Source organism: Fusarium proliferatum, assembly GCF_900067095.1.
Source record: "Fusarium proliferatum ET1 genome assembly, contig: FPRO_scaffold006, whole genome shotgun sequence".
In the NCBI taxonomy this organism is placed as follows: Eukaryota; Fungi; Ascomycota; class Sordariomycetes; order Hypocreales; family Nectriaceae; genus Fusarium; species Fusarium proliferatum.
In genome coordinates, this window is record NW_022194795.1 from 1,341,722 (window position 1) to 1,368,332 (window position 26,611).

At 50.1% G+C, this 26,611-nt stretch overlaps 6 protein-coding genes and 1 non-coding gene across 7 annotated transcripts; 5 read left to right on the forward strand and 2 right to left on the reverse strand.

The window, feature by feature from the left end:
• Positions 1 to 563: 563 nt before the first annotated feature.
• FPRO_09518 (uncharacterized protein) lies at positions 564 to 7,305 on the forward strand (the record flags this gene model as incomplete). The annotated part of the gene is made up of 4 exons (XM_031232918.1): positions 564 to 815; positions 879 to 1,203; positions 1,258 to 7,211; positions 7,267 to 7,305. The coding sequence occupies 4 exons, from the start codon at positions 564 to 566 to the stop codon at positions 7,303 to 7,305; spliced, it is 6,570 nt and encodes a 2,189-aa protein (XP_031082807.1).
• A 415-nt stretch (positions 7,306 to 7,720) lies between these two features.
• FPRO_09519 (uncharacterized protein) lies at positions 7,721 to 8,656 on the reverse strand (the record flags this gene model as incomplete). Its single annotated transcript, XM_031232919.1, has 1 exon — positions 7,721 to 8,656. One exon carries the CDS (start codon positions 8,654 to 8,656, stop codon positions 7,721 to 7,723), a length of 936 nt encoding a protein of 311 aa, XP_031082808.1.
• Positions 8,657 to 12,286: 3,630 nt separating this feature from the next.
• FPRO_09520 (uncharacterized protein) lies at positions 12,287 to 13,541 on the forward strand (the record flags this gene model as incomplete). Its single annotated transcript, XM_031232920.1, has 2 exons — positions 12,287 to 12,720; positions 12,788 to 13,541. 2 exons carry the CDS (start codon positions 12,287 to 12,289, stop codon positions 13,539 to 13,541), a joined length of 1,188 nt encoding a protein of 395 aa, XP_031082809.1.
• Positions 13,542 to 13,927: 386 nt separating this feature from the next.
• On the reverse strand, positions 13,928 to 15,137 carry FPRO_09521 (uncharacterized protein; the record flags this gene model as incomplete). The annotated part of the gene is made up of 2 exons (XM_031232921.1): positions 13,928 to 14,936; positions 14,995 to 15,137. 2 exons carry the CDS (start codon positions 15,135 to 15,137, stop codon positions 13,928 to 13,930), a joined length of 1,152 nt encoding a protein of 383 aa, XP_031082810.1.
• A 383-nt stretch (positions 15,138 to 15,520) lies between these two features.
• Positions 15,521 to 17,057, forward strand: FPRO_09522 (uncharacterized protein; the record flags this gene model as incomplete). The annotated part of the gene is made up of 2 exons (XM_031232922.1): positions 15,521 to 15,633; positions 15,689 to 17,057. The coding sequence occupies 2 exons, from the start codon at positions 15,521 to 15,523 to the stop codon at positions 17,055 to 17,057; spliced, it is 1,482 nt and encodes a 493-aa protein (XP_031082811.1).
• An 887-nt stretch (positions 17,058 to 17,944) lies between these two features.
• Positions 17,945 to 18,026, forward strand: tRNA. The gene has a single exon. It is a non-coding gene; the product is annotated as a tRNA-Ser (tRNA).
• Positions 18,027 to 19,571: 1,545 nt separating this feature from the next.
• On the forward strand, positions 19,572 to 20,700 carry FPRO_09523 (putative CDC28-cyclin-dependent protein kinase; the record flags this gene model as incomplete). Its single annotated transcript, XM_031232923.1, has 3 exons — positions 19,572 to 19,608; positions 19,705 to 20,380; positions 20,436 to 20,700. 3 exons carry the CDS (start codon positions 19,572 to 19,574, stop codon positions 20,698 to 20,700), a joined length of 978 nt encoding a protein of 325 aa, XP_031082812.1.
• Positions 20,701 to 26,611: the final 5,911 nt, after the last annotated feature.

Sequence of the window (26,611 nt, forward strand, 5' to 3'; positions counted from 1 at the left end):
ACGGCTCACGTGATGCGGGTATAGGCAGTTTGGATCCACTCGACGTATCGGGATTTGCCGTTCTGAAGGGCCTTGTCATTTTCAGTTACAGTACCTTGTCCTCCAAACCCAACATCGACCACCACCACCTTGTGTACAGACGTTCTTGACGATATCGATACTTGCATCACCACGCGCCATAAATATTTCGGGTCTCGTTGGCTTATTTGACGCCGAATCGCTACGGACTCCCCCCCCCACCCTGTCAGTTTGTAGCGTTTTCGGCGCCCTCCCTACGACGAACGCCGAGTACGACACGTACCTCCAACTCCACCTTCAAGTCGAGTCAGGCTCACGAGTTCCTCTCTGTTCGACTACCGTTGCACGATCGCGCAGTCTCTGCAACGTCTCGACGACCGCTGTTCGCAGCTTCATCGTGCCGCCCCCCCATGTAGGCATCTTACATACGGACTCTTCCTCCTTCACACTTCCCCGCTCGCTCGTTTTCTGAGCCCTCCGGCCTGCCACCACAACGAAAGCAGGCGCTCATTCATCTCATCTCCCTCCGCCGCGAATACAACCCCATGGTCCCACCACCTCGAGCGGGATCGTTTTCGCCCAATCCTGCGCAGATACTACAGACGGGTGCGAGCCATTCTCCTCACCCATCGCAGGCCGCCATTCTCAGTGCTGGCGCAAGCCCAAGCGCCAGCAGTCCAACGGGCACTAATTCCCTGACAAAGATCGTCGTGGCACAGGTCTATCTTCTGCTCAGTACTATCAAGGAGGACAAGGACCGTGCTAAGTGGGAGCTGCAAGTTGACCAATTGAACAAGGTTTGGCTACACTATTGCTACTGGACATATCCCAAGTTTGCTGACAATGCACCTACTTAACAGCTCATCGATGAACACGGAATGGAAGTGTTTACCAAGTACTTCACCCGGCTCGTTGCCGGCAATGCGCCCCAGATATTCCCTGGCCTCAACAGACCCGGCACAAGCCCGAACAACTATCACATTCTTGTTACCGAGATGCAGAAGATCTCGCACGATCCCAATCAAGCAAGCAAGATTGCTGAATCAATTGAGAGTGCCACGGAGGACATCTTCCGCGACTTTGATCTCTCTACCTTCATGGAACATTTCAAGCTCGATGCATTAGAGAAGACCATATTAGCTCTAGCCTTTAAGCTCACTTCTCGAGCAGATTTAAAGACGAAAGGTTGGTCCATTCCATCAGGAAGTTTGTCCCGGGAGTATTCTAACATCAAGGCAGCCGACGCTATATTGTCTACTAATTTTCCCTCCTTCATCGATATCCTTTCTCGATTTGACCTAGACGCCCATGCCGATTTAACCCCATCTTTCATCGCCCTGATTCTGGACCGGTTTCTTCAATATCATCCTCCGAGCTTCAATGCTTCTTCTATGCGCGAATTGGAAACACGTGTCATCAGCCGATGGATGGACCAGTCTCCCGAGCGTACACCGCCTTCCGAAATCCTCGCGGCTCTCGATCTCAGTCGAGTGCTTGCTGATAGGCCTTTCAATGGGCTAGTTCGATATATCCAAAAAACGGGCATCGATTTCACCAGAGACGAGGAAACATGTGTCTCTTATTTACAGAACCGCCCCAGCGGCTTGCAGTTGGGTCCCGAACAAGTTTCAGCTGCGATGACCTTCACTGCCATTAGTCAAAGCCCACAGCAAGATACTGGTGTTCTGGTTGCTGCTCTTAGGAGAGTCCTACCGAAATCATTCGACTGGATGGAGGTCATCATTTTGTTCGACCAACCATCGACTCGTGTCTCTTCTCAGCAGTTCCTTCGACTTTACCAAGCTTTCTTGCCAATTGCACAGGACTCCAAGTCTGGCTTGATAGTGGATATTCAGAGGTTATGGGGCGGCGTTTGGAGGAATCCCGAGGCTCAGCTCTCTTTTGTTAGTGCCTATGCCTCTTTGACTCCCGACCAGCTAGACGCGACGACAATTCCCGGACTCCAGCGCAGCATTACTATTGAGGAATACGCAAACTCCCCTGAGAATGTACAAGAGCGAGCAATTGTCGCCGTCAAGCATCCGTTAATATCCGTTGCCGCGCTCTCCTCGATCTTCAATGTTGCGCTTAGTTCCATGATGGCGTCGACGAGTATCGAGGCCAAGAGGCTCTTCCAAGAAGTGGTAGTCCCGAATTTGGACATCTTCCTGGTCTCCGCCTTCGAAGTACCTCGGCAACATTGGGCCCCAATGGCTGTAGAAACACTCAATTCTTTGTTCGAAAATTTTCTCTATAAGCGTTCGCCCCAATACGACTTTGTTCTGGATAGTGTCTGGAGGAAAGACAAGAACTGGGTCATTCAGCGCTTGGTAGACACTCATGCTGTTAAGCCGATGGACCTCCCGGTTATTCTTGAGCACGCCGTAAAGCATAACTGGCTTGACACACTGGTGTACCAGTCGAATGGATTTGGGGTCGATCTAGCCGCTCTGGCCCATGCTGAGGGATATTTGGATTTGTCCAAGTGGGCACGGTTCAATGCTGAGCGGAGTGAAGAGATGTATAGTACTCTGCTTCAGTTCTTGATGATAAAGGCCAACTTGGAGAGCCAGTTCCAGCGAGGAACTTCTGATGACTCTTCTGTTAAGAACACAACGACTCTCCAAGTTCGTACCGTATCAGCATTACTGCGAATTCTTGAAGACTTTTCGCCCAGTCCTCCTAGGCCAGAATTGATCCTGGTTCAGCGCGCTTGCATTATTGCTTACCCCCGACTGATCAACTATGGCGAGGGTTACGACGATGTCATCGACGCCAATGGAAGGGATGGGAATCTCCTGTCTCCGACCGCCAATACCAGGATGGAGGAACATTACAAGAAGATGTATAGTGATGAAGTGCAGGTTCGCAATATAGTCGAGGTCTTAGATCGCTATAAGCATTCCAGGGATCCTTTGGATCAGGATGTTTTCGCATGTATGATCCATGGGCTCTTCGATGAGTATTCTCACTATGCCGACTATCCTCTGGAAGCTCTTGCAACAACCGCAGTTCTATTCGGTGGCATCATTTCGCATAAGCTCGTTTCAAACTTGCCTCTTCAAATTGGACTGGGCATGATTTTGGAAGCTGTGAGGGATCATTCTCCTGATGAACCTATGTACAAGTTTGGCCTTCAGGCACTGATGCAGTTGTTCATTCGCTTCAGAGAATGGCCTGCGTTCTGCAGGCAGCTCTGCCAGATTCCTGGACTCCACAACACGGAAGTTTTCAAAAAGGCAGAGGAGGTCGTCCGTGAGCACGAAGAAGAGTTGGCCCGTGGGCGTAACGGCGCCGGAACACCTCATGGTCTAGGATTTCAAGGCGATGGTTTCCCTAATGGAAACTCAGATGAACTGACCAATGTTGAGCGTCAAGCGCCTGCGTTTGCTGCTTTGAACGTCGATCCGCCGGCTATGGACGTTGAGTTTGAAGATCCTGACGAGGGTGCTCAGGACAAGGTCCAGTTCGTTCTCAACAATATCACCGAAGGTACACTGCAGGCCATGTGTCAAGAACTTCGAGAGACCGTGGAGCGCCGACATCAACAATGGTTTGCTAGCCACCTTGTTGAGGAGCGCGCCAAGATGCAGCCAAACTACCACCATGTTTATCTCGAACTGGTTAAGCTATTTGAGGACAAGGCTCTCTGGAGTGAGGTCCTAAGGGAGACTTATATCAGTGTGTGCCGAATGCTGAACTCGGAGGCGACCATGCAGAACTCAACGGAAAGGACTCACCTGAAAAATCTCGGAGGCTGGCTAGGTCTTCTGACCCTGGCACGAGATCGTCCCATCAAACACAAGAACATCGCCTTCAAGCAGCTTTTGATTGAGGCTCACGATACGAAGCGACTCATTGTTGTTATCCCGTTTGTGTGCAAAGTTCTGACTCAAGGCGCCACATCGGCCGTTTTCAGGCCCCCGAATCCATGGCTTATGGATATTATCCATTTGCTAATTGAGCTTTATCACCATGCCGAGCTGAAACTCAATCTCAAGTTTGAGATCGAGGTCTTGTGCAAGGGTTTGAACCTCGATCACAGGAGCATCGAACCTTCAGGCGAAATTCTGAACCGACCCATCATTGAAGAACCGTCAGAGACACTTCCCCCTGAACAACTGGACGCGTTTGAGAACCTATCGCTCAATGGCATCGGCTCCGGTGTGGGTGCTGGACTCTCACCTCAGGCTCTTGCGCCAACCATTCCTGATCTTGGTCCTCTGCTTACTATCCCCCCGACTAATGAGATGGTGGTCAGCACTACTCGTCTTCACGAGATTGTTCGTACGGCCCTCAGCCGTGCTCTACAAGATATAATCCAGCCTGTCGTTGATCGCTCTGTTACAATTGCCGCCATATCTACGCAGCAGATGATACACAAGGACTTCGCTATAGAGCCTGACGAGAACCGTGTACGCAACTCTGCTATTAGCATGGTGAAAGCCACTGCCGGTAGCCTTGCCCTCGTTACGTCCAAGGAACCCCTTCGCGCCAACTTCACCAACTACATGCGAAACCTCTCCACCGATCTCTCTCAAGGGCTCCCCGAGGGTACAATTATTATGTGTGTTAACTCTAACCTGGACCTAGCCTGCAATATCATTGAGAAGCAGGCTGAGGAAAGGGCTGTGCCTGAAATTGAGGAGATGATCGAACCGGAGCTAGAGGCTCGTCGACGACATCGCCTTCAGAGACCCAACGATCCTTACTTCGACTCAAGCCTCAGCCGGTGGGCCATGGCTATTCCTAATCCTTTCAAGTTATCACCGAATGTTAATGGCCTCAACCCTGAGCAGATGGCCATTTATGAAGACTTCGCCAGGCAACCACGAAGCGCCACGCTTCCCACACCTTCACATGGCCCGTCAGCATCCGATGCGACCAGATCTTTGGCCAACGAGGTACTACAGGATCAATTTAGTTCTATCCCTAGTATTCCGACTCCTGCAGAGACCCCCTCAATTCAGCAGCATCTGGGTGCTCAGATGCAGCCCTATGCGCCCCCTCATACCGCTGCTAATGCAATGACTAACGGTAGATCACCCGGCTTCCAGATGGATGTTCGTAATCTAGCCGAGCGGGTCAATAAGCTACTTCAGGAACTCATGAGGGTGGCCACCGAGTCTGCCCATGAACATTTCCTGGATCTACCGCGCCCATCTCCTCTTGTGGACGTTGTGGACGCGCTCGTCCAGCACATCATCAAGACTTCGCAGAACCATGAAGATTTTTCCATTTACGCTGCGGAACAAATCATTCAGCTCATCTTCTCACAGGTTGACGACAACCTGGCTCTCGAGAGCTTAATTCATGTTTTAGAGACGCTTAGAAAGATCGCTGGTCCTGTTCTCAACAGTCGCGTTCGAACTCTCTTCAGCCAGCAGCCTGGCTCCACCTTCTTGAGCCTACCTCTGCTCGCGGCCTTGGTTCGGACGGACCTTTTGGATTGGAGAAACATCGATCTGGCTATGTCGAAAGCACTGCAGGCCCGCAAAGAGGGATCTCTTGACTTTTTGGAGCACCTGCTCGACCTGACGCTGCTTGACTCTCGCCCGATTGCTTTGTATGCCGACTTTGCCCTGACGCTGGACGCAGCTTGGTCATGGATCTCGGATGAACCCGATTCCGCCGCTGGGCAACGCATCAAGTCAAAGCTCAGCAACTCCGGTCTGACACGGCCGACTCACGCTGACAGTCAGGCTCTCCAACACGAACAGATAGAATATGTTTTCGATGAATGGATCCATCTTTGCCGAAACCATAATGCCTCTGAGAAGGCTGTCACGGCGTTCGTGCAGCAGCTGCACGCTAAAGGGGTTATGCAGAACAGGGATGACCTCTTTGTCTTCATCCGCGTCACCATCGACCTGTCGATTGAGCGCTTCGACTACATTGTCCACAGTGGTTCCCTTGCCGATGCCTATGTCATGGTAGATGCCCTTGCGAAGCTCATTGCAACGTTCATTGGGATGGGCTTTGAGCCAACATCTACTCGCCCTGCATTTATCGACTCAGTGCTTTCACTTATTGAGCTCATTCTCGTCAACCACCATGTCAAGCGCGGAGAGCAGCTGAGCCAGCGCGTTTTCTTCAGATTGTTGTCCATGCTCTTTTACGAAATCCAGGGGATTTCAGAGAGCCTAGCTGAGGATGAGCGTCGTGAAATTCTTCTGAGGATCGCTCGGCGACTGTTCAAAATCAACCCCTTGTATGTTCCCGGCTTTGTTTACGGCTGGATGTCTCTTGTTCAGCACCGTGCTTTCATGCCAGCAATTCTGCAGTTGCCCAACGGTGTTGGCTGGGGCCCCTTTTCCGACCTGCTCTGCCAGTTACTCGACACTCTCGGTGATCAGTTGAAGGTTTTCGAGGTTTCTAACGTTGCCAAAGACATCTACCGGGCCTGCTTCAAGCTGCTCGTCATTCTACAACACGACTTCCCCGAATTTGTCGTGGCCAATCATGCTAAGCTTTGCTCTAGCATTCCACCTCATTGCACGCAGCTCATCAATGCTGTCCTAGCTGCAAATCCTCAGCAGAGTCCTAGGTTCAACGAGCTTGGTGGTAAGATCCAGTTCGACGATATGCGCCTTTTTGCCGGTCTCATGAATGAGGCCAGCGTGACACTTCAGTCTCGCAGTCTTCTCAAGGTCCTAGACCAAGCACTTCAAAATGGACCAAATGAAGATATCGTTGCCAACATCACACACGCCATGACACATGACACTCCAAAGGCATCTACTTACGGCCATGTGCCTGTGGTCGCCAACACCAGCGTTATTGACGCTGTCGTTCTGTATATCGGACACCGTGCTGTTGAGAAGGCAACACAAACTGTCGCAGACCTGTCCCTGACTGGTGACGAGAATGAAGTGTCACTTCTTTCTCTAATCATTCATGAACTCCCTGCCGAGGCCAGGTATTATATCCTTGTTAGCCTAGTCAACCAACTTCGATATCCCAGCGCCCACACTGCCTTCTTCAGTCAGGCGCTCCTTTCCATCTTTGCCAAGGATCTCGGCGATCCTGAGGAAGATGAATTCCGCGAGGACATCACCCGAGTGCTGCTTGAGCGACTGGTTAGTTTCTGGCCTCAGCCATGGGGTCTGTTGTACACTGTTGTGGAGCTTGTGAAGAATGAAGACAAGTATGGATTCTTCAAACTTCCTTTCATCGATGACGAGAGTCATGAGGTCAGTCAGATGTTTGCTTGCTGTTACACGGGACGGATACTAACGTTATCTCTAGGTTGCCAAAAAGTTTGCAGACGTGCTTCAACGAGCATAGGTCGTGGGTCATATAGTCACACCGCGATGGAATGAATAGGACTGGGTAAAGCGTCACAAGGAGGAATCTATAGGAGAAACGTATTTTATTATTGGCGGAACTCTTGGTTTTTGGCGGTGCATCATTATGAGAGAGGCACGGGGCGTTGGGTCCAAAAAGAATTCAGATTATAGAGGCGCAAGTGTTACTACGGCCCTGGGGCAGACTCGCCTGGGGGGGCGAGTATGTCTTCAGGCCGATACCGCATTGCAGTAATACTGTATCACTGTACGATAGTCGTTACGATGTTGTCGGAAGAACATACCAGGCGCATGATTGGTTTCGGAATACTGCCCTTTTGGTAAAATACGTGATAAGATTTGGGTCCTGGGTTTTATAGAGCGGTTGGGAACAAACAGTATGTCTTCTCTCTCAATTAGATGGTGACATGACCACGCATTACGGGAGTAGCTGTTCCTGAGAGCTTGACCGTGGCGATCTCGGACTCTTTTACATCAACGTCAACTACAATATTACTCTCCCTGCCCATCTCAACACCCTGGTCAATCTCATATCTGAAGCCATGATCAACTAGGCTCGACTGTTGAAGCGAAAGATAGCTAGAGAGAGCGCTCGCAGCACTGCCTGTCGCAGGATCTTCCATGGATGCTTCCATCATTCTCGAGCGGATGGAATAAACTGTTATGCCGTCGTCTTCACGCTGGCTATTGACAACATAGTAGTACTTCAGCAAGAGGCCGTTTTGCCAGCCGTCGTCAAGCAGTTCGTCCACAGACAAGTTTACCCCGCTCATCTCAACTTTGGCTAGATGCTCGAGATCCGGGAGTTTGATGAGCGCAAAGGTCATGCCATTGACGATACTGAATAGCGGGGCCTGGAGCTCGGATTCGCGTATCGTAGGGTCCTGGGATATTTGGGCAGCGACCGGGGCAGACAGATCGGCAAGAGTCTTCCTGTGACGACGAACATTGTGCGGGATAGCAGCTTGGATATAACCAGGGCGGGTCTGGGTGAGAGAAATTGGGCCTGCCTTGGTAACGACGGTATCGACACCGTGGGGGATGAGGGTAACAGCGGCGCCGATAGTTGGGTGCCCAGCAAAGGGGATCTCTGTGCCGACTGTGAAAATGTCGATCACTCGGCGGGTGACATCACTGTCGACATCGGTATCAGGACGGGGTTCGTGGATAAAAACGGTTTCTGATAGATTGAATTCCAGGGCAATTCTTTGTTTTTGCTCTTGCGTAGGCTCTGGTACAGTTCTGTCTGCGGGAATCGTGACAACGGCAAGGGGGTTTCCTCGATATCGAGTGTTTGTGAAGACGTCGAGAGTAACAAAGGGAAGCTCCATGGTTAAGCTTTGGTGGCCTTCAGCTGTGAAGTAGCTTTCAGTAGGACCAAGCAGATCTGATAGATTAGGTATGAGGCAGACACAGGAACAGTAGACGGCCTGAGCTTGTGAATCTCGATAGCAGGAGCTTGCTTTGGTGGTTGGTAAAAGTATGACGATGATGGAGGGGGAAGACTGTGGTGGGGTGGGGTCGATTGACAGGATGGAAAAGTAAAAAATGACTCGAGGGTCCCTTGGGCTAAGGGGAGGTGCTGGGTATAGGGTAGGGTAATTTCTCCCTTCATGGTGGATAGGTAGGCTGTCTTCGGCACATCCATTGCACTTAGGTAAGGCACAAGTCTAAGGAAGCGTGAAGCGGAGCAAAGGTGGGGATCTTCAGTTGACCAATCATATAATAAGGATTCCTTAGCGCTGTCCTCGACCTGCCCGACAAGACGGCTGCGGCGGCCTGAGGCAAGGAGTACGAGGAGAGGCGCCAAGACACGAAGAGTTCGACGAACGACGGGACTTGCAAGGAAATGGGAGGGAGGCTTTTCGTAGGCTGGTTTTCGAGCGATCTACGGCGTAAGTCTTACCCTGACTTCATGACGGAGAGGACGTGAGCAGGGTTCACCAAGGAATATATAGAGGCAGATTCTGGCTTTGAGAGACGACGTCTACTTGACTTACGGCATAACGTGACCGGCAATTACAACAGCACAGGTCAAGCAAGCCCATCGAACCATGTTGAACAGGGAATTAACCCGGTCACGGCTGTGATCAAGACAAGAAGAAGCTTGGGCAAGGTCTAGGCGTAAGTGGAGAGCATCCATGTTAGCGGCAGACGCTTGTCGCAGCTGGCGCCGCAAGGGGCAGAGCTAGAGATGCATCATTGGATGATCCACCTCGTGGCATGCACCTCTGAAGTGACATTCAACCGTTCTCTATCCGTATGTACTCTTCAGTCAGGTCAGTGTAGGGTAAATCCCCATGGTGATCCTCGACAGGTTGGATCATCAGGAGGCAATTCGTGCATTCGAGAGATGACGCAGCGTCTGCACCCCGAGCTGCTGGAATTGTTAGTGGTGGATAATAAATGGATGCTGCGTAAGTCGTGTAAGAGAATTGGATGGAGGCTGGTGGTGGGATCTGACCAGATCTAGTTCAGGGGGTTCAGTAGGCTGAGAGACATTGAGCGAGGTGAGGTGGTCAAAGTTACATTTGCAAGGGCAGGATATCGCAATCGAATGTCGGTTATCAAGATCAATGGTATACATAAGATAGTGAACATGGGATTATGACAAACAAAGCAAAAATCGGACATCGTATTGCTGCGTAAAATTTTATGTTCTCACTCACTCACTTACAAGAAAGACGAGACTACGGCTAACTGCAAGTCATGGGAGAAAGAAAGCCTCGGCCGGCAACAGCGGACTGAAACCCACCCACTGCATATATCGTGAGCAGAAGAGAGATGATGAAATAGAAATGTCGCTATTGGCTGCCGAGTCCGATACTGTCCCTCATTGAAGGGTGCAGTGTCACATAACTTACACATCGTTTGCTAGCTAGCCTTGGACTCGGCCTCAGACACAGTTATTACCGTCAATTTTAGGAAATAGGTCACTTCTTGAATTGCCATGGGCGACGGGTGAATGGAGACGTTTGAAGGCGCCAGATCAAGGGTTCGAGATTCAAAAGAGGGCCTCGCCGCGGTCTTGGGGAGACTCTTTGATGATTCGGCCCACTCGTCATCTCCATCGACTTTCAATATGGGTACGTAACTTGCTCACAGTATGTCTTCCGCACGTATGTACCGAGGACGCGATTAGAAATTACACCGGGCCTCTTTTCCGATTATTCCACGCTTGTTATGCATTGATTGATTGTCTCGTACAGCATAAGCGTGTCGAGAGAGAATGCGGTGTAAGAATATGGTTGCACGGAGTAAATGTGTATGCAGTCTTGATGCAGTCTGATGCAGTTGCAGATGCGGTGTGATCTGTAGGGGAAAAAGGTCACGTCCAGGGTACCTACTATCGTGACACGCAGTTCAACGTATTGTATTAGCCATCCAATGCAATGCCTGTCGATACCTGAGCTCAAATCCACGGTCATTCTCGGGCGTTCCCCAAAAAAAGATTTCAGGGTCCTCCGAGAACGCACTAACCAACTACTTATTAACAAACATCGACCCGAAGTGGCCCGGGTCCCAAAAAACCGCGGATGAGGCGGAAAAACAAGACTCCATCATTCCATCATTAACGAGGCGAGGCTATCAATGAGAGGCTGTCACAGTGGCCCAATTACAGTCGCCGCAGTGCAGCTAGACCAAAAGCAGAAAAGAAATAGAAGACGTTGACGAGTCAAGATGGCTAAACTGTACAGAGTAAGTTTGATGATTAAGGTCTCCGAGCCGATGCTCTTTGCCTGTTTGGTTGCGTAAGTTCTGTTGCCTCTTGGTGTAGGACATCATCGATAATGTACAGTACTGTGTATGCCTAGGAATAATGGTTGATTATTGGTACAGAAAGGCTGAAATGGCTGCTTGTTGCCTGCAAAGGAGTCATATTTCTCTCCAGCTGCATACCAACCAACACTTTATGCTTACCTACAGAACCCCTCCCTCACACTTAGAATATGGACACCAATACCACCCAAGCAAAAGCAATGAGGAAGAAAAAGTGTTGTCAGTCGGGGTCGGTCGTTTTTCACATTTGGGTCTTGCGGCTGGAGACATGAATTACAAGGATACTCCCAGATACCCACAGTTGCCTGACCCACCGATCTTTAGCGTGATCCACTTCTCGGCAGCCATGCACGCCAGTCTTGACCAATCGAGTTTGGCTGAAACGAGAAAAAAAAAAGAAAAAAAGTTCAAGCTCTCGTGCTCTTTCCGCTGCGTCTGCGAAAAAAAAAAAAAGTGTGGCAGACCCAACACCAAGCGCCATTCTTTCCCGTCATCCTAAGGATAATCGCTCCTTCTTTTGTAAGTGAAGTCAGTCGATGGAGACAAGCATCTTGTCTCCGAACCTATCAGCTTACAAGAATTGAATCATGGAAAGGTCCCTTCTGAGCTAGCTCCCCGTTTCTAAGGTGTCTTCCCCAGCACCTGCAGTCCCTCTTCACCCACCTTTGCCCCCCATCTAATCCCCTTCCTCGTGGTTGCCATCGTTGCTCCCTTGCTCTTGCCTGCGTCCCGTCGTCTTTGCTCCTTCCTGCTCTGCCTGTGTCGTCAACATCCGTAGACCGCCTCCACCCTCGGCTTCAACTCTCCAGTCTAAATCTAAACCCACTCGTCTCAATAACAAACCAAACACTCCCACCCCCTTCGACTATCTATCTATCTCTCCCCTCCTCCTTCATTCATCCATCCATCCATCCATCTTCCATACCTTGCCTTGCCTCGCTGCCTGTGCACATAAACTGCATCACCAGTTGTCTGTTGCCGTGCCCTCGCTAGATCAATCAATACAGTAGATCCTTATAGATCTCTCGGATCTGTTTCAACTCTTGAGGTTACTACTACGTACAATTGCTCAGCGAAGTTCTGGTGACCTTGACCTGTCTCCCAAGTTGACAGTCCATCATCTTGTAGACAGCTCTACTCTTGTCCAATATTGTCCCCCGTCTCGCTTCAACACAGTCGCCATGCCTTACAACACGCGCCGAAAGTCGCTTTCTTTACCCAGCCTTGGGATTCATGTCCCAATGACACATGCTGCTCGAGCTGCTGCTGCTGCTGCTTCCAAGAACGCTTCAAGATCGTCTTCGTCTTCATCAAGTGCTGCTTCCTCCGCCTTGTCACCATCCTCGTCTGGCTCCGAGGCCCCCGAAGCGCATCCCAATAAGCGACAGAAGCGATCGCATTCCGACGACATTGCCATCGAGCAGACACCTCCTCCTTCACCTACACCAGGCTCAAGCCTCGACCTTGATACAAACCAGTCCGCCATTGACTTCGATACCATCAACGACGACATTGTCGAGGCAGTTATCGTTCAATTGCAATCAACTGGAAACCGTCCTCACCTCGTCAAGGAGCTCGCTACCGTTCTGGCACAACGTCTTACCTCTGTTCAACAGTAAGTTTAAGCCACCTGCTATCCCCCCCAACCCCTCAGCTCTCGTGCGCTAACATTTCAATCCCAGTTCTGCCAACCCTTGCGCAATCATCTCTTCAAGGCTGGCCTCATATGCTAAGCGACAATGCTGGAGTGACACAAAACCATGCCCTCTCGCCAAGGAACTTGAGAGCGTCCACCCTCGAAGGACCTATTATTTCCTCACCACCTGTCCTCGTCAGCCCATCCCCGAACCCAACTCCACAGTGTCTGCTCATGCCACCCTCGAAACTCCTTCGGTGTCTCTGACGGATGATTCCGGCTCCGATGACGATGCTCGCCGGCGAGAACTCAGCCCATCGCCTGAGGTTGACCTTTCGGACCATGGATTTGAGGAAGGCGACGATGATGTTATCATGCCTCTCACACCCATCGGCTCTCTTCCCTCTCATCACCGTTACGTGCCAAACCGTCGCAACAGCCGTCACAACTCACCACCCCTGGAAAAAGATGAGCGGGAGTTTACACAAACGGCCGACTTCCTACAGAAACGCAAGTTCGCCGAGGACATCCCTGTTGCTGAGTCCGCGGATCGCACCACCCACACTTCAGAGTATGGGTACCGTGACGACTTCTGGTTCGGCGACCATCGCATCTTCACTTCAAATGCCCTCCTTACCAGCCCCGCAGTTAAGCCTAGCTCCATGTCAAACACGGCATCCAGTTTGCGAAAAGAGGACGATGGTGAGAGCTGGCTCAAGTTTAGCAAGCTTATGGAGTGGGACCGCGGCGCTGAGAGCATCGAAATTGATGAGCTTGATTGCTTACTTGATACGTGCTAAGCAATTGTGACTTCTCTGGGCAGGCGCAAGGAGAGACGATTTAGATGATTTGATTCCGTCATGTCTGCGACGACGGATATACGACATACTTACATACTAATTGCATGGAGGGGCGCCTGCGGAAGTACCTGTATTTTTAGACAAGTTCGGTGTTTTGGTTTGATTGGGTTTGGACCGGGATTGGGATACCTGGAAAAGGGATCATAGCATCCCATGGTTTTGATCATTTGGCGTTACAAAGGATGCGGAAGCTGAGGTTCTAAAAATGCAATGCCGCTCATAGTGCTTCGACTTTTTGAATATTGTACATACGTGGTGCACCCTATATTCTACAACCCATCTCATTCCTTTCATATCAATCATTTGCATTTGTGTGTGTTGAGTGGTCACGAGGTTTTGTCGTTGACCTTCAACTCAACCCATACCAATGTGCCCATTTGCATTATGTTCGGTCGCTCGACCTTGACGATTTCAAGGCCTGGTGTTTTGGCGACGGCGTCCTCGACTAAGCCCTCGATGTCACGATTCCACCAACATCCATACTTTTCGAAATGTTTGCCGGCATTCTTATCGAGAAGTCCATTGACAATACCGTACCAACCCTTGCCGTGTTCGAGCAGAATGATACGGCCTGACCCTGGCTTCACAACCTTGGCCAAATTATTTACTACAGCGACAGGGTCTGACACTGAACATAAACCGAAGGTCTGTATAACTGTATCGTATTTCGTCGTCTTGGGAGTCGCGGGACCGGGAATTGGGTGGTGAGCGTCGGAATGAATTAATCGGAGCTGGGAATCAAGATACGAGAGTTGGCCTCCGGTGTGATCGGCCATGGTAGATGCGCGGACGATGGGAGCAGAGTTCTCCATGGGCGGAACTGTCTTGACGAGTCGCTTTCGAGCAACATCCATCATATCAACCGAAATATCGAGACCGGTAAACGATGCCACGCCCTTTGGTAGTTTGGCACCAGCCTTGCCCTCTGCACGCAGGGTCAATGGCTCCCAGTTGAAGTACTCCAAGTTCCGCCCTGTACCCATTGCTAACTCCAACACATGTCCGTTTGCACGCTCCGCTATGCGCTTTCGTAGCTTCGTGATACCCATCCACCACTCAGGAAGAGCCAGCTCCTTGTCGAACTGTTCTGCATTATCGCCATCGAGAGCCGGGGGCCGGCCGGTCGGTGTGGAATGTTCGCCGGTGCAACTGCATGGCGTCGGTTTGAATGATGCGGCAGCTGTGCCGAATATGTAGAAGCCAAGGGCACCGGCGAGAAGAGCTGCGCCGGTCAGAGGGAGCCATGTCGATGCCCAGAGATCGCGGAGGGTTTCTGCTTGTGCAGGGGTTGCCGAGGTCGACGAACTCGAGGGAGAGGTTGGAGACTGAGGCTTTCTGGGCGTGCTGTATCAGTATGATCGATCTGGCATCGCATGTATTAAGGAGTCGTTACGGTCTGTAAGTTTTTGAGATCTTGGGTGGAGGGCGAGACGTTGGTGTTTTGATATTGGGGCGTGGAGGCCGAGGGGTAGAGCTCGCGAAACGGCACTGGATGCGACAGGCTCTCAAGACGAGGCCTCGACTCGGAGAGATCATAATGACGAATTTTCCATGGAGTTGGAGCGGTTCTTGGTGTCCTGAGGGGATCTGAATTGTCTGATTTTCATGTGGAAGCAGATGAAAAGACCTAAAGCTAAGACAAGGGTTTCGTGGAGCGGAGCGGATCCAAAAGGCTGGGCTAAGTTAGTGGGTCCGATCTCGCCAGGTTAGGTACGTACCTAGCTAGGTAGGCACTCATTCATTCATCCTATTGCGGAGTGTTAAACGGTTCCGTGAAAGAGGACTTGCGACTTGCAACAACATTGTCTCGATACCTGAATATTCGAGACAAGAGCCATAGAATCACAAATCACAGAACTTTTCTTTGATTCTCATTCGCCTCTCATATACCCGCCCTGCAATTCAAAAGAAAAAGAAAAATGGCGACGCAAAATGACCTCCAGGAACTTATACGTCTCTTCACGGCGCGTAAAATGTCCATGATGGCAGCAATGGGACAGGTGAAGGCTCTACAATCAAAGAATCTGCGAAGGTATATATGACTTGTGTAACCAACTGGTATCCTGATACTAACGCGTATGAAATAGTATAGCACAAATCGCAGATGCGCCCTTGGCCACAGTCGAGGAAGCGCTCAGTGGCGATGCCAAGGCAGCAAAGAGTCTTCACACAGCATGTAAGAACCATGAGAAGAAATCAGGAACGAAGCGTGGGGCAGACGATGGGACGGCTCCCGCTGAAGTAAAGAAACCAAAACTGGAGACGCATAGACGTGATCTAGATTATGGCTCCATGTCTGGGGATGATCTCGAGGCTTCCCTCGAATTGCCATTGGAGGAGGGTGAAGATATTATTCGAAAGACCACCATTTTGACAAACAGAGCGCCCTTGTTTTTGGCCTTTGCCGTTGAGCTGTTGAGATACACCATGCCTGAACAGCCCCTGAGTAGCCGATTAAGTCTGGCGCAAGCAGTGGTGAGTGGGAACTCTCGAACAAAAGCCATCAGCATAGGTATCGAAAAGGCACCCCCAGGAGGCGAAGAGAAAGCCCCCGAAGGTCAGCCGAAGATCACTATTATGAATCGACCGATTCCAGTTTTGAAGAGAAGCGGCTACACTTGGTCAGGATCCTCTCAACCAGCATCATCCAACGCTTCGTCAGTTATCCTTCAAGGGAGTCAACCAAATCTAAGAGGCTGGACTGCAAGTCAGAAGTTGACATCAAGGGGCTCGGTATTTATAGCTCATGCTATACCTATAACATCACCGGCCACGCGTCCGGCAGTTTTCAAATCATTAATGGCTGAGAAGCCGGAGCTGGAGACCGCAACTCACAATGCTTGGGCGATCCGGACTAGTTTTGGTAGTTCGCCCCTGAAGCAAGAAGCATCGTTTGACGATGGTGAGTCTGGTTGTGGAAGCTTCTTGCTGCAGCAACTACGCGATCTCGATATCAGCAATACGCTGGTTGTGCTTACAAGATGGTATGGCGGCATCATGCTTGGTCCGGATCGCTGGCGTCTCATGAAAGAATGTCTCAACGACGCCTTGTCGTCTCAAAAGCGTACATCTAGCTTGAATGGCGAGCCGGTTTGGGCTCTGAATCTCGAAGACAAGAGTCCTTCAACATCGACGGTTGGCATGCCCATACATCGACCAGAAGGTGCACGAAATTACATCCTTCGGGCTTTCGCACCGGCGGATGAGAGCGGAAAGAAGACCGTTACAGCAGCCAACGAGGAGAAGCAAGAGAATCTGGGCCGTGTGCTGGGGGCACTTCGCTTGTTATTTTCCAGTTGGGCTGGTATTCTGAGCCGCGATGAGTTGGATAAACGAGCTTGGACGTGGTATATGAATCTTCGACCTGACGTGGATGCTGGGCCGGCAGGTTGGGGAGCGAAGGGGACGCTAAATCTGGGAAGAATATTAGACCTGAAGAGAAAGGAGACTTCATGATGTACATCCAAGGTTGCCAGGACACGGTACCCTGAAAATGAAATCAAGGGTGATTCGCAAGATCGATATTCTTGGGGCCACCTCGTTCAAGTTTCTGCTTTGATGGGTATTGAGGGCATCAAGTGAGTGTTGTTGCTATGCTCCATACTTCGGGTTGCTCTAGAGATGTAGCAAACTTCAAGTCTAGATATGCTGGGCGCTTATGTTTGCGAGGTTGGGGAATCTCGTGTTCAGCATGTCATTGTATCAACCTCTCTCTGTACGTCATCGCAGTCTAGTCCTTTTGGTATCACTTCTTGGCCGACATCTGTTTATGATGTCGACCGTAAGTTCACAACAACAGTAGCTGCTAGTTGACACAAGTAGGTATGCACCATGAACTACTTCGGTATATGGCATCGAAACACAGGCTCATATTCTCTCATCTTACCACACGTGGATACATATCTTTCAACACCACTGAGATTCTAATGTGTTGAATCTAAGACTAGACTTTCTCTCACCCTCTGGTATCGGACTGTTGTATACTGACGATGATCAAATCAACATAATCAACTAATAAACAGTAATCTAGATTTCGTGCCTGCAGTGCCATTCAAACCCCCCATGCTTGAGGCGAAAGTTTTAATGCAGCAACTCAACGTATACATAGTGCAATCTAATTGGCTCAGCAACTGGACATATGTATAAACACGGCGGGTTTAAGGTTGCATGAACTTAAGCATGCTTCCCGAATGTATAAGACTTACTCCAGAGTTACGGATTGTATCGTATACCTCGACAGTCGGTCATGACGGGAGTGCTACTTATGTCCCTGTTATCGCCAATCTCTGTTTGGATCAGCTGTATAATTGCAATTCATTTCCTTGGCTTTATCAATTCACTAAGGCGCAGTGGCAGAGTGGTCTAATGCGATAGACTAGAAATCTATTCTCCTCGGAGGCGTCTGTTCGAATCAGGCCTGCGTCGAATTGACTTTTTGGCATCTCTTACGTCTGCTAGAGATGATATTGAAGCAATTTCGTGTAGGGTTTTGTTTCAGTGTATTCTTTTGCTGTTCAGCTGAAGACATACTTCTTTTAGGCAACCAAGTTAAGCTAGGTACTGAGCTGAGGTACTAATCGTTGCTGGGTGAATGTACAACATCTGAGACTTTGACTTTCATAAGTCTAGGTAAGAAGTGAATCAACTCGAGTCACGACTCGTGCAATTAATATATCTATGACCTTGCGGAATTCCTCGCCGATCGGCTGGTATTTATTTAATGAAAAGTAAGTGAGAGTTGTGCTCCATGAGTAATACCTCCTCACCTATGGCCATTTCGAACAACGTCACTCTTTGAACACTCCCGAGACAGGGACAAAGAAGAGACAAAGAGATTGGAACGCGACCAAGACGCGTATTTCATCACTCAGCCCCAAATCGCCCGCCTCCCCAGGACAACCACAAGAGGAAGGATATTGGATGTAATTGGGCTCGTGAACCACTCACCAATGGCTGATCAGAAGTCAAACTTGAGCGATCGAGTTAGTCCCAAGGGATGCGCTACTGGATGACTCCAGCTGCTATCGTGCTGTGGTTGTTACAGGGGGGGCGCCCTCTGAAGGTTCCTGGTTTTTAGTGACTTGACTTGTGAGGGTCGGGCTGCCACTGCACTGAATGATACGTGAGTTACGGTGAGTATCTGTACCTAGGTTCCATGGATCCATGCATTGTTGACGCGCCAAACTACTAAACTAAACAAGTCCAGTCCCTTCTCGTCCAAAGTAAACACAAGGCAGTGTCATTTCATTTCATCCTCGATCGCGAGAGAGATCTCATCATCTCAGGGACTTTCAGGAACATTGTCCACAACGCCCGCCACAAACCCAAATCTCGGCAAATCAGCATCACCATTATTTTGGTGATCCTCACTACCAAGAATACGAATATTCGTTAATGCGCCATTCAAAAATCCCTTGCATTGCTGGCCTTGAATCCTTTGCTGTGCCTGTTCATTTCCAGGTGTTGGTTCACAGTTAGTTACCTTGAGTTTAACTGAGGTGGTAACTTAGGTAGTTCGTAGCTGGACCCTTTTTCTTCGTCTACTAACTACGTCCCCCGCCTTGCTCACGTCTCCCCCCCCCCACCACCATCGATCAGTAGAGCCTCTTTTTCAAAAGGTCACCGACGAGCAAGGAGACAAAGCACAGGAAGATAAGACATTTTCTCTGCTGTCGAAGCAACTCGAGTCTGGACTTGTTCCACGCATCTATCAATCTCGTAACGATCGCATAACGAAACGAGACATACACACACACACACACACCCCGATCCTTGTCGTACCTTGCCTTACTCTGATCTGTCCCACCGCATCTCGAGCTTGAACCTTCAGCTAGCACCGTCAACGCCGCCGACGCAGTGTCTCTCGCTTAATTCTTGTAGAGGCGACTCGCGCGTTTCATCCTTTCTTCAATCCGACTTTCGATCTGCCTTTCCTTCTTCGCAAAACAGGCACAGGACATATCACCGACCATGGAGAACTACCAAAAGTTGGAAAAGATTGGTGAAGGTACGTGTACAGACAGACAAGCCTTGTGATGCTTGCCCTGTAATCTTCACGCCACTGGCTTCGCCCTCCCGAAAACCCAACGCTGACACTTTACAGGTACCTACGGTGTCGTCTACAAAGCCCGGGACCTTGCCAATGGCGGTCGAATTGTCGCCCTGAAGAAGATCCGCCTCGAAGCTGAAGATGAAGGCGTCCCCAGTACTGCGATCCGCGAAATCTCTCTCCTGAAGGAGATGAGAGATCCCAACATTGTTCGACTGTTCAACATCGTCCATGCCGATGGGCACAAGCTGTACCTTGTCTTTGAGTTTCTCGATCTCGATCTCAAGAAGTACATGGAGTCTCTCCCCGTAAGCGATGGCGGTCGAGGCAAGGCCCTGCCCGAGGGTTCATCCCCTCACTTGCAGCATCTTGGCCTGGGTGACATGGTTGTTCGAAAGTTCATGTTCCAGCTTTGCGACGGTATCAAGTACTGCCACTCCCATCGTGTCCTCCACCGCGATCTCAAGCCCCAGAATCTCCTGATCGACAAGGAGGGTAACCTCAAGCTCGCGGATTTTGGTCTTGCCCGTGCCTTTGGCGTGCCTCTGCGCACCTACACTCACGAAGTCGTTACTCTTTGGTACCGAGCCCCTGAAATTCTCCTAGGAGGGCGTCAATACTCGACTGGTGTCGACATGTGGTCCGTTGGCTGTATCTTTGCCGAAATGTGTACAAGAAAGCCTCTCTTCCCCGGTGACTCTGAAATCGATGAGATCTTCAAGATCTTCCGGTAAGTGTCAAGATTGTATGGAGCTTCGATTTTCCTCCCACTAACAATCAAATAGCATCCTCGGCACCCCGACTGAAGAGAACTGGCCTGGCGTAACTTCCTACCCTGACTTCAAGGCATCCTTCCCCAAGTGGCAGCGCGACTACAGCAAGGACCTCTGTAAGGACCTCGATGCCCATGGACTTGAATTGCTCGAGATGCTGTTGGTGTATGACCCTGCTGGGCGTATTTCAGCAAAGGCTGCCTACAACCACCCCTACTTTGAGCCTCTCCTGGCACAAGAGCAAGCATCCGCTCAGACAAATGGCTACTATCACTAGATGGGATATGGAGCTCCATACCAGATGATGCAGATGCAGATGCAGAGGAACTAGAATTCCACCGCCGAATGACGAGCGGGACCGGGGTATTCTTTCTTTCCGAGATGCTGTTGGCGCTTCTCCTAGGCCAAGGGGAAGATGTCATCGATATGGCAACATCAGCAATGCCTAAGCAAAATCGTGCAGTGATTGTCCACTTGGGTGACAAACAAACAGACATTGACTCGCCTGGCCTAGCTTGACCTCTTTTATTGACTGGCCACTCACGAGGCTCACTAGTAATGTTTTATGATGACCAACAACAAGCGTGGCTAACACGGCCGTTGGGTTGAAAGCCGTTGGAGGTCTGGCCAAATATGAGAAACGACGAACGGTATGCAGTTAACATGGCAGAGCAGGTGAAAAGCAACGGGTAAGCAACAGCCTGACTTTCAGGCGTTTGGAAGGCGAACGGAAAACATGATAAAATAGGTTCTCTTTCAGCAAGGGTGGCAGACTTCTTATTCGCAATGGTTTGCTTTTGGGATGTGCTTTGTAGACATATGGCTCAGCGTGCGGTTTGATATTCGGATATGGACACCGAGGCAGAATAATTGATAAACAACAACCATGACTGACCGCGTATGCCATCATGAGCAGTGCTGGGACCGTGCTGTGAGACCTTGTCGGATCATTTACGTGTTGGACACAGACTAGAAGACGAACAATGGTCATTTGGCCGTGAGACAAGAAATGGCGACAATGGTTGGAAGGATTTACAAAGGCCAGTTTGGTAACCCATCGTGACACAGCCCATTCCAATCCTCGGAAGAGTTTGAGGATACTTACCGACGACTCGGGACGAACGGGGCTCGATATTAGCAGCCGGCCATTACGACAGACCACGACAACAATGGCATTGTATGTCTTTGATTAATTTATTGGTCTGGATCATCTTGCCATTCTTGCACCGCCACGGAAGAAATGAAAGGGTCACAATCTTGACGAGATTCTACGGGCGTCTATTCAATATAGAAGCATAACGTAGGATAACAGATAGACGCCCGTAGCTCGTCCGGCAAATGGATTTAAAGAACCGCCGGTACTACGATATACAGTTCTATTCTGGTAGCTTGCTTGTTTATTTATTTCTGCAGGATCATGTAAGCTCCATGGCTTGTTTGGGTGATTAGCCGCCAGACAAGAATAGGTAGCGAGCAAGGGTATGTACATGTAGTGAAATGGGCGCTTGCAGTGTATGTAAGCGCCTGAACAGCGATGAAGGATAGATCTAATGTATGAGTATCGTGTTTCAGCTGTAGTGAAGGATGTATCGAAAATTCATGAAACGGCTCCCGGTAGTTGACCGGGCTATGTTGTATTCGTATACTGCCTAATTACCAATAATGTTATTTACGTTGGAGTTGTTTTTGTTGTCGGCATCAGACTGCAAGGTATAGGAGGCAGCCAAGAGGACAGAGGCTCTGGAGCCAATACATTGAAGGCCTTGGATTCGAGGGCCAAGGTAATTAATTAATTCGTTAGTAAACTCATCAATAAAAACATCGTGGCTCTTGAGAAGCCTCCTTAAGCTATGTCATAATACATCAAGCTCGAATCCCTACACTGCTGAGATACTAGGTCTGGCTTATGATATCTCTCACCCTATATTCAGGCGATCGTCAGCGGCAGTGCATTGCAGTAGCTGGACCAGGGGCCAAACGTTCAACAGCGGGAAGCGCCAATCCCGCCGGTTGAGCCGAGGCTCGAAAACTGGGGACCAGAGGCAGAGGCAGAGGCAGAGGCAGAGGCGGAGGCAGCCCGGAACTCCGCTCCGTTCGAGATTCGCCCGGACCGACCGATCAACCGGGGCCGAGGAGGGCGAGGGCGAGGGCGAGGAAAGCTTCGGACGCGACCACGGAAGAAGGATCTCAAAGAGGATGTACATTAACAAACAATTATGATTATGCTTGATTTGCCTGATTTGGTTTGGTGTGGTTGGATTGATTGATCGGTTAAGCGTAGATCCAGCATCCAATGCATTGAATACGAGTTGGACCTTGTCTTCACCGCAATATGAGGAGTCATCTTGATGCCCCGATCGCGGATGGATTCAAGGCAGTAACTTTTAGTTTATTAGCCTGGCCCTAGTCTATCTTCCCCCGCATCGTCACGAGCAATAACTAGCTATGGTGTTGGTGTTGATGTTGGGCATGAGCATGATGAGGGAGGCTAGACAGACTACTGAGCTAGCCCAACCACGCGGACAGAGTGGCCCAGACCAGGTCATGAGATGGCATTGACCCCTCAGCAGCCACTTTTACTAGGAGACACCTTGGGAATAGGGCATGAAGGAGCCGAGACAGTGGCCGGCCGATGCTTAAGAGTTTGTGGGTTTGTTGGGCCTTGAGACCAAATGAAGATGCCCGTCTTGAATGTCAGGTTTCCAAGGTAAGAAGGATGGATGGACATGGTAGTATGAGTGGAGGTAACCAACTACTAGTAATATAATCAACCACAAAACATGCCGCGAATAGCTGCATAAACCGAAACCAGCCAAACGATAATACGGTTTGACCTTGAACTGCCTGCAGGGAGGAAGACGGGGAACTGCAGGCCCCGAAAGCGGTCGGTCGGCCGGCCGGTCTCGTACATACCTAGGTACATACGTGTCGGCGTCGCCACAGTCCACATCCGGAGCATGAGCCACAGTCCCTCTGCGTACCTACCTTATGTAAACCACCCTCAGCCACATCTACACGGAACAAACTCTTTCGCAGCGAGTCAGAGCCACGCGTTTTTGACATGCAGGCGTCAGGGATACATGTGCGGGGCTGGCCAATCATTTGAGCCAGATATGAGAGGATCTTGGGGGGGGGGGGGGGTGGCAATTGTGGCTTCAGTGCGTTTGCCATGAATGGCTCAGGGGTCAGGGGCCAGGGGTTAGGGGGCTTGATACCTACTGTACCTAAGGTAGTGAGTGGACAGCTGTGGGTGACTATCGTGAGAGGATGGATGGATGGATGACTCCCTGTGAACTGTCAGTGGTTACAGCAGATTCCATGGCTCCAACCAAGATCAACAGCGGTGAGAAAGAGTTTTTCTCTAATGTACGATGCGTCCGATGAGATGAGTAGATTAGTAGTGACATGACCTCCAGGAACAAGTGAATGCAAACGGTCATGCTAGAGACCTCGTCACTTGGGAAAATAAACTCAATCAGCCCACCAGATCTCGCGATACACTCAGATGATCACTGCACATCCGATCCTCGACGCCCTCATGGCAGGAGAGACGAATTGACCAAGCTAACTCAATCTCGACTTGGCTGAAGAATCTACGGCGGGCCGACAATTGTATGCACATAGCGTAGGGCTGCTGTGAGCTGTGAGCTGTGAGCTGTGAGTGAGTGAATGAGTCTTGATGAGGAAAAGGCTAAAAATGGGAATGGGGACAAAGATCCTGGTCGAGCTCGATGGGGATCTTGAAGGTCAAGGGGGGCGTTTGCTCTTAGTGCAGGGGCCTCTTGGTTGGTATGCAGAATTGACCATCGATGCCTTCTTTTTCGAGTGGCTTCAGCCGATAGGTCTCATCACACTGAATGGGTTTATTGATCAGCCCTTCTTCCTTTGTCAGGGCAAGATTTGCAAGTAATAGATAGCAGTAGGTACACAGGAAGGGCCGTAATCATCAGATCAGGTGTTCCTCTGTAAGGATAAAAAGTCTCCCTCGCGTGGGCCACTGGCGGTGATGCCCACCCTTTTCTTACCTGTGCATTCCTCAAACGGGCTGCTCCCGAGCCAAGCTAGTGGCGTCTGCCGACCGACGGGATCAGTCAGTGTGTGAAGCCTGGTGGTTGCATCTCGCAGCACTCACAGGAGAGATGTTGTGCAGGGGGTGCTCTAGTGCTTCTCCTTCAGGCCTAGAGTCTGCGGACTATTTGCATGGACTGAGACAGATGGCAGTTTGATCTTCAAGGACGGACAGTCTAACAGTCTACAAACAGACAATGGACAAAAGACAAGGGATGACACGGTTGATTTGATGGGCTATCGCCTCGAGGCTGGCTGATAGCGTCAGGTGAAGGAGGTCGGTGATTGACCATTATCACCACACGCATCTGTAGGGAGAGCATGTCCCATGAAGCCCGGAATGCATATGCACGAAATGGGAGGTCCTTCTTGGCCCAGTGGACTAAGCATGTTAACCGATAGGACTCGATGAGTCTATTGCGGGATGGCCGCTGTGGATAGTGCTATCCATAGAACGGACAGGTTTGAACCCGTGGTTTGATACTATGGATCGCCAAGACCTCGTTCTTGAGGCATTGTTATGCTGGCAATGATTAGTTTTAGCCAGCCAAACGATTACTGCATCTCTTGTGTTGGGGTCTGTGGCTGTCCTCCGAACGCCGTCGGCCTCTAGACGAAGCCATCACAACAGGGAAAATAATGAGGCACAACCGGAAGCAGAGAAAAAGAAACGGTCGGTGACGAGAGGAAGAGGAATGTGACTCGGTGGTGGACGACGCCCCGTCAATCCGCCATCCTTTCCTTTCCTTTCCTTTCCGCTACAGGTCTCGCTCGCTTGGATCTGGACCCAAGGGTTTGGGTCTGAGTGAAGCGCCACCAAGTGAATTTGAGTCTCACGATTGGGATATGGCTGCGCTTATTTGAAATAGTGAAAAGAAAAGGGAAGACAAAAGTGGTCTGATAAGCTAGTATAAACCTCCATCGTGAAGGAGTGCTATACAGTAGGTAGTCTTTAGGTGCGATAACTTAACTTACACGGCACACAGACCAGTTCAACAACGTGGTGGAATTGAACGCATTGGCCTCTCTTTTTGTTCCGGGCAGCTGGGGTTTAGATCAAGATACGTACATTACGGAGTACATACAAACAACAATACCGGGTAGTTGAAGGTTAGCCGACGGGTGTTTGAAGTGTGCTGTGCTGTGCTGTGCTGAGCTGAGCTGGCTGTTCGTTTGTGTTTCTGTCTGCGTTACAAGGCAATTACCCTGAAGCGAAGCCAGAGGAAACACAGACGAACGAGAAAGGCTAAAGAGGAACCAAGAGTGTCGCAAGTCAGCTCCTCTTGGCGTCTCACATTATTTGCTTCTGCCGTTGATTTGCGTAGCGTAGAGAGTGGCGCAAAGAATGAATCATGACAGCCAGTGATTTATGTTTTATGTTTTTTTTTTGACATTTCGCCTAATGCAGGGCTTGGATCGGTCGTTCGTACATACTTGCAGACAGCCACAGGTACAGTGCAGCGTAGCATGTATCAAGCAGCGCAGGACTCTCATCACGGAGGTACAGTACACTACAGTACAGACTGGCTGACAGAGCCTTTCTGGCCGAAACACGTGTGCGATCAACATGCAAGATACCGCGTCTTTCGGAGCGAGATTGACCTGTCTCTGTCTCTGCGGTCGTGGCCGTATGAGTGCTGCAGCTGCACGAGGCGGGACGAGAGAGCCGAAACACTGTAACCTCAACCGCCACGATTGTACGTCAAAGTCGTTGAGCTGTTCAAGCGGTGCATGCATGCGTGGGTTCATTCATTCATTCTCTGTTAAACGGCGGTGCATTTGTTTTAATGCCTGAGGGTACTATATATGAGCGCTTATATATATGGATGTTCAGGATAAACATATCTATAACCATGTTTGTAACGTGAGTGAGGGGTTTGTTACTCGGAGCCCTGTAGATCATCCAACTCGTGGTACGCGTTCAAGAGGTGAAGAAATGCAGGGTCCTTGACTAATAACTCTAGTTGCGTTAATCTTGATCTTTTGTGTCTTCAAGGCCTCTCGTCTTGTCTTTGCCTCCCCCTCACCAACCCAGCCTGCCAGTCTAGCCAGTCTAACCAGTCTAGCCAGCCCCAGTTTTGCATCAGATAGCCCGGTTTCAAGTCAAGTTGCACGTCGAC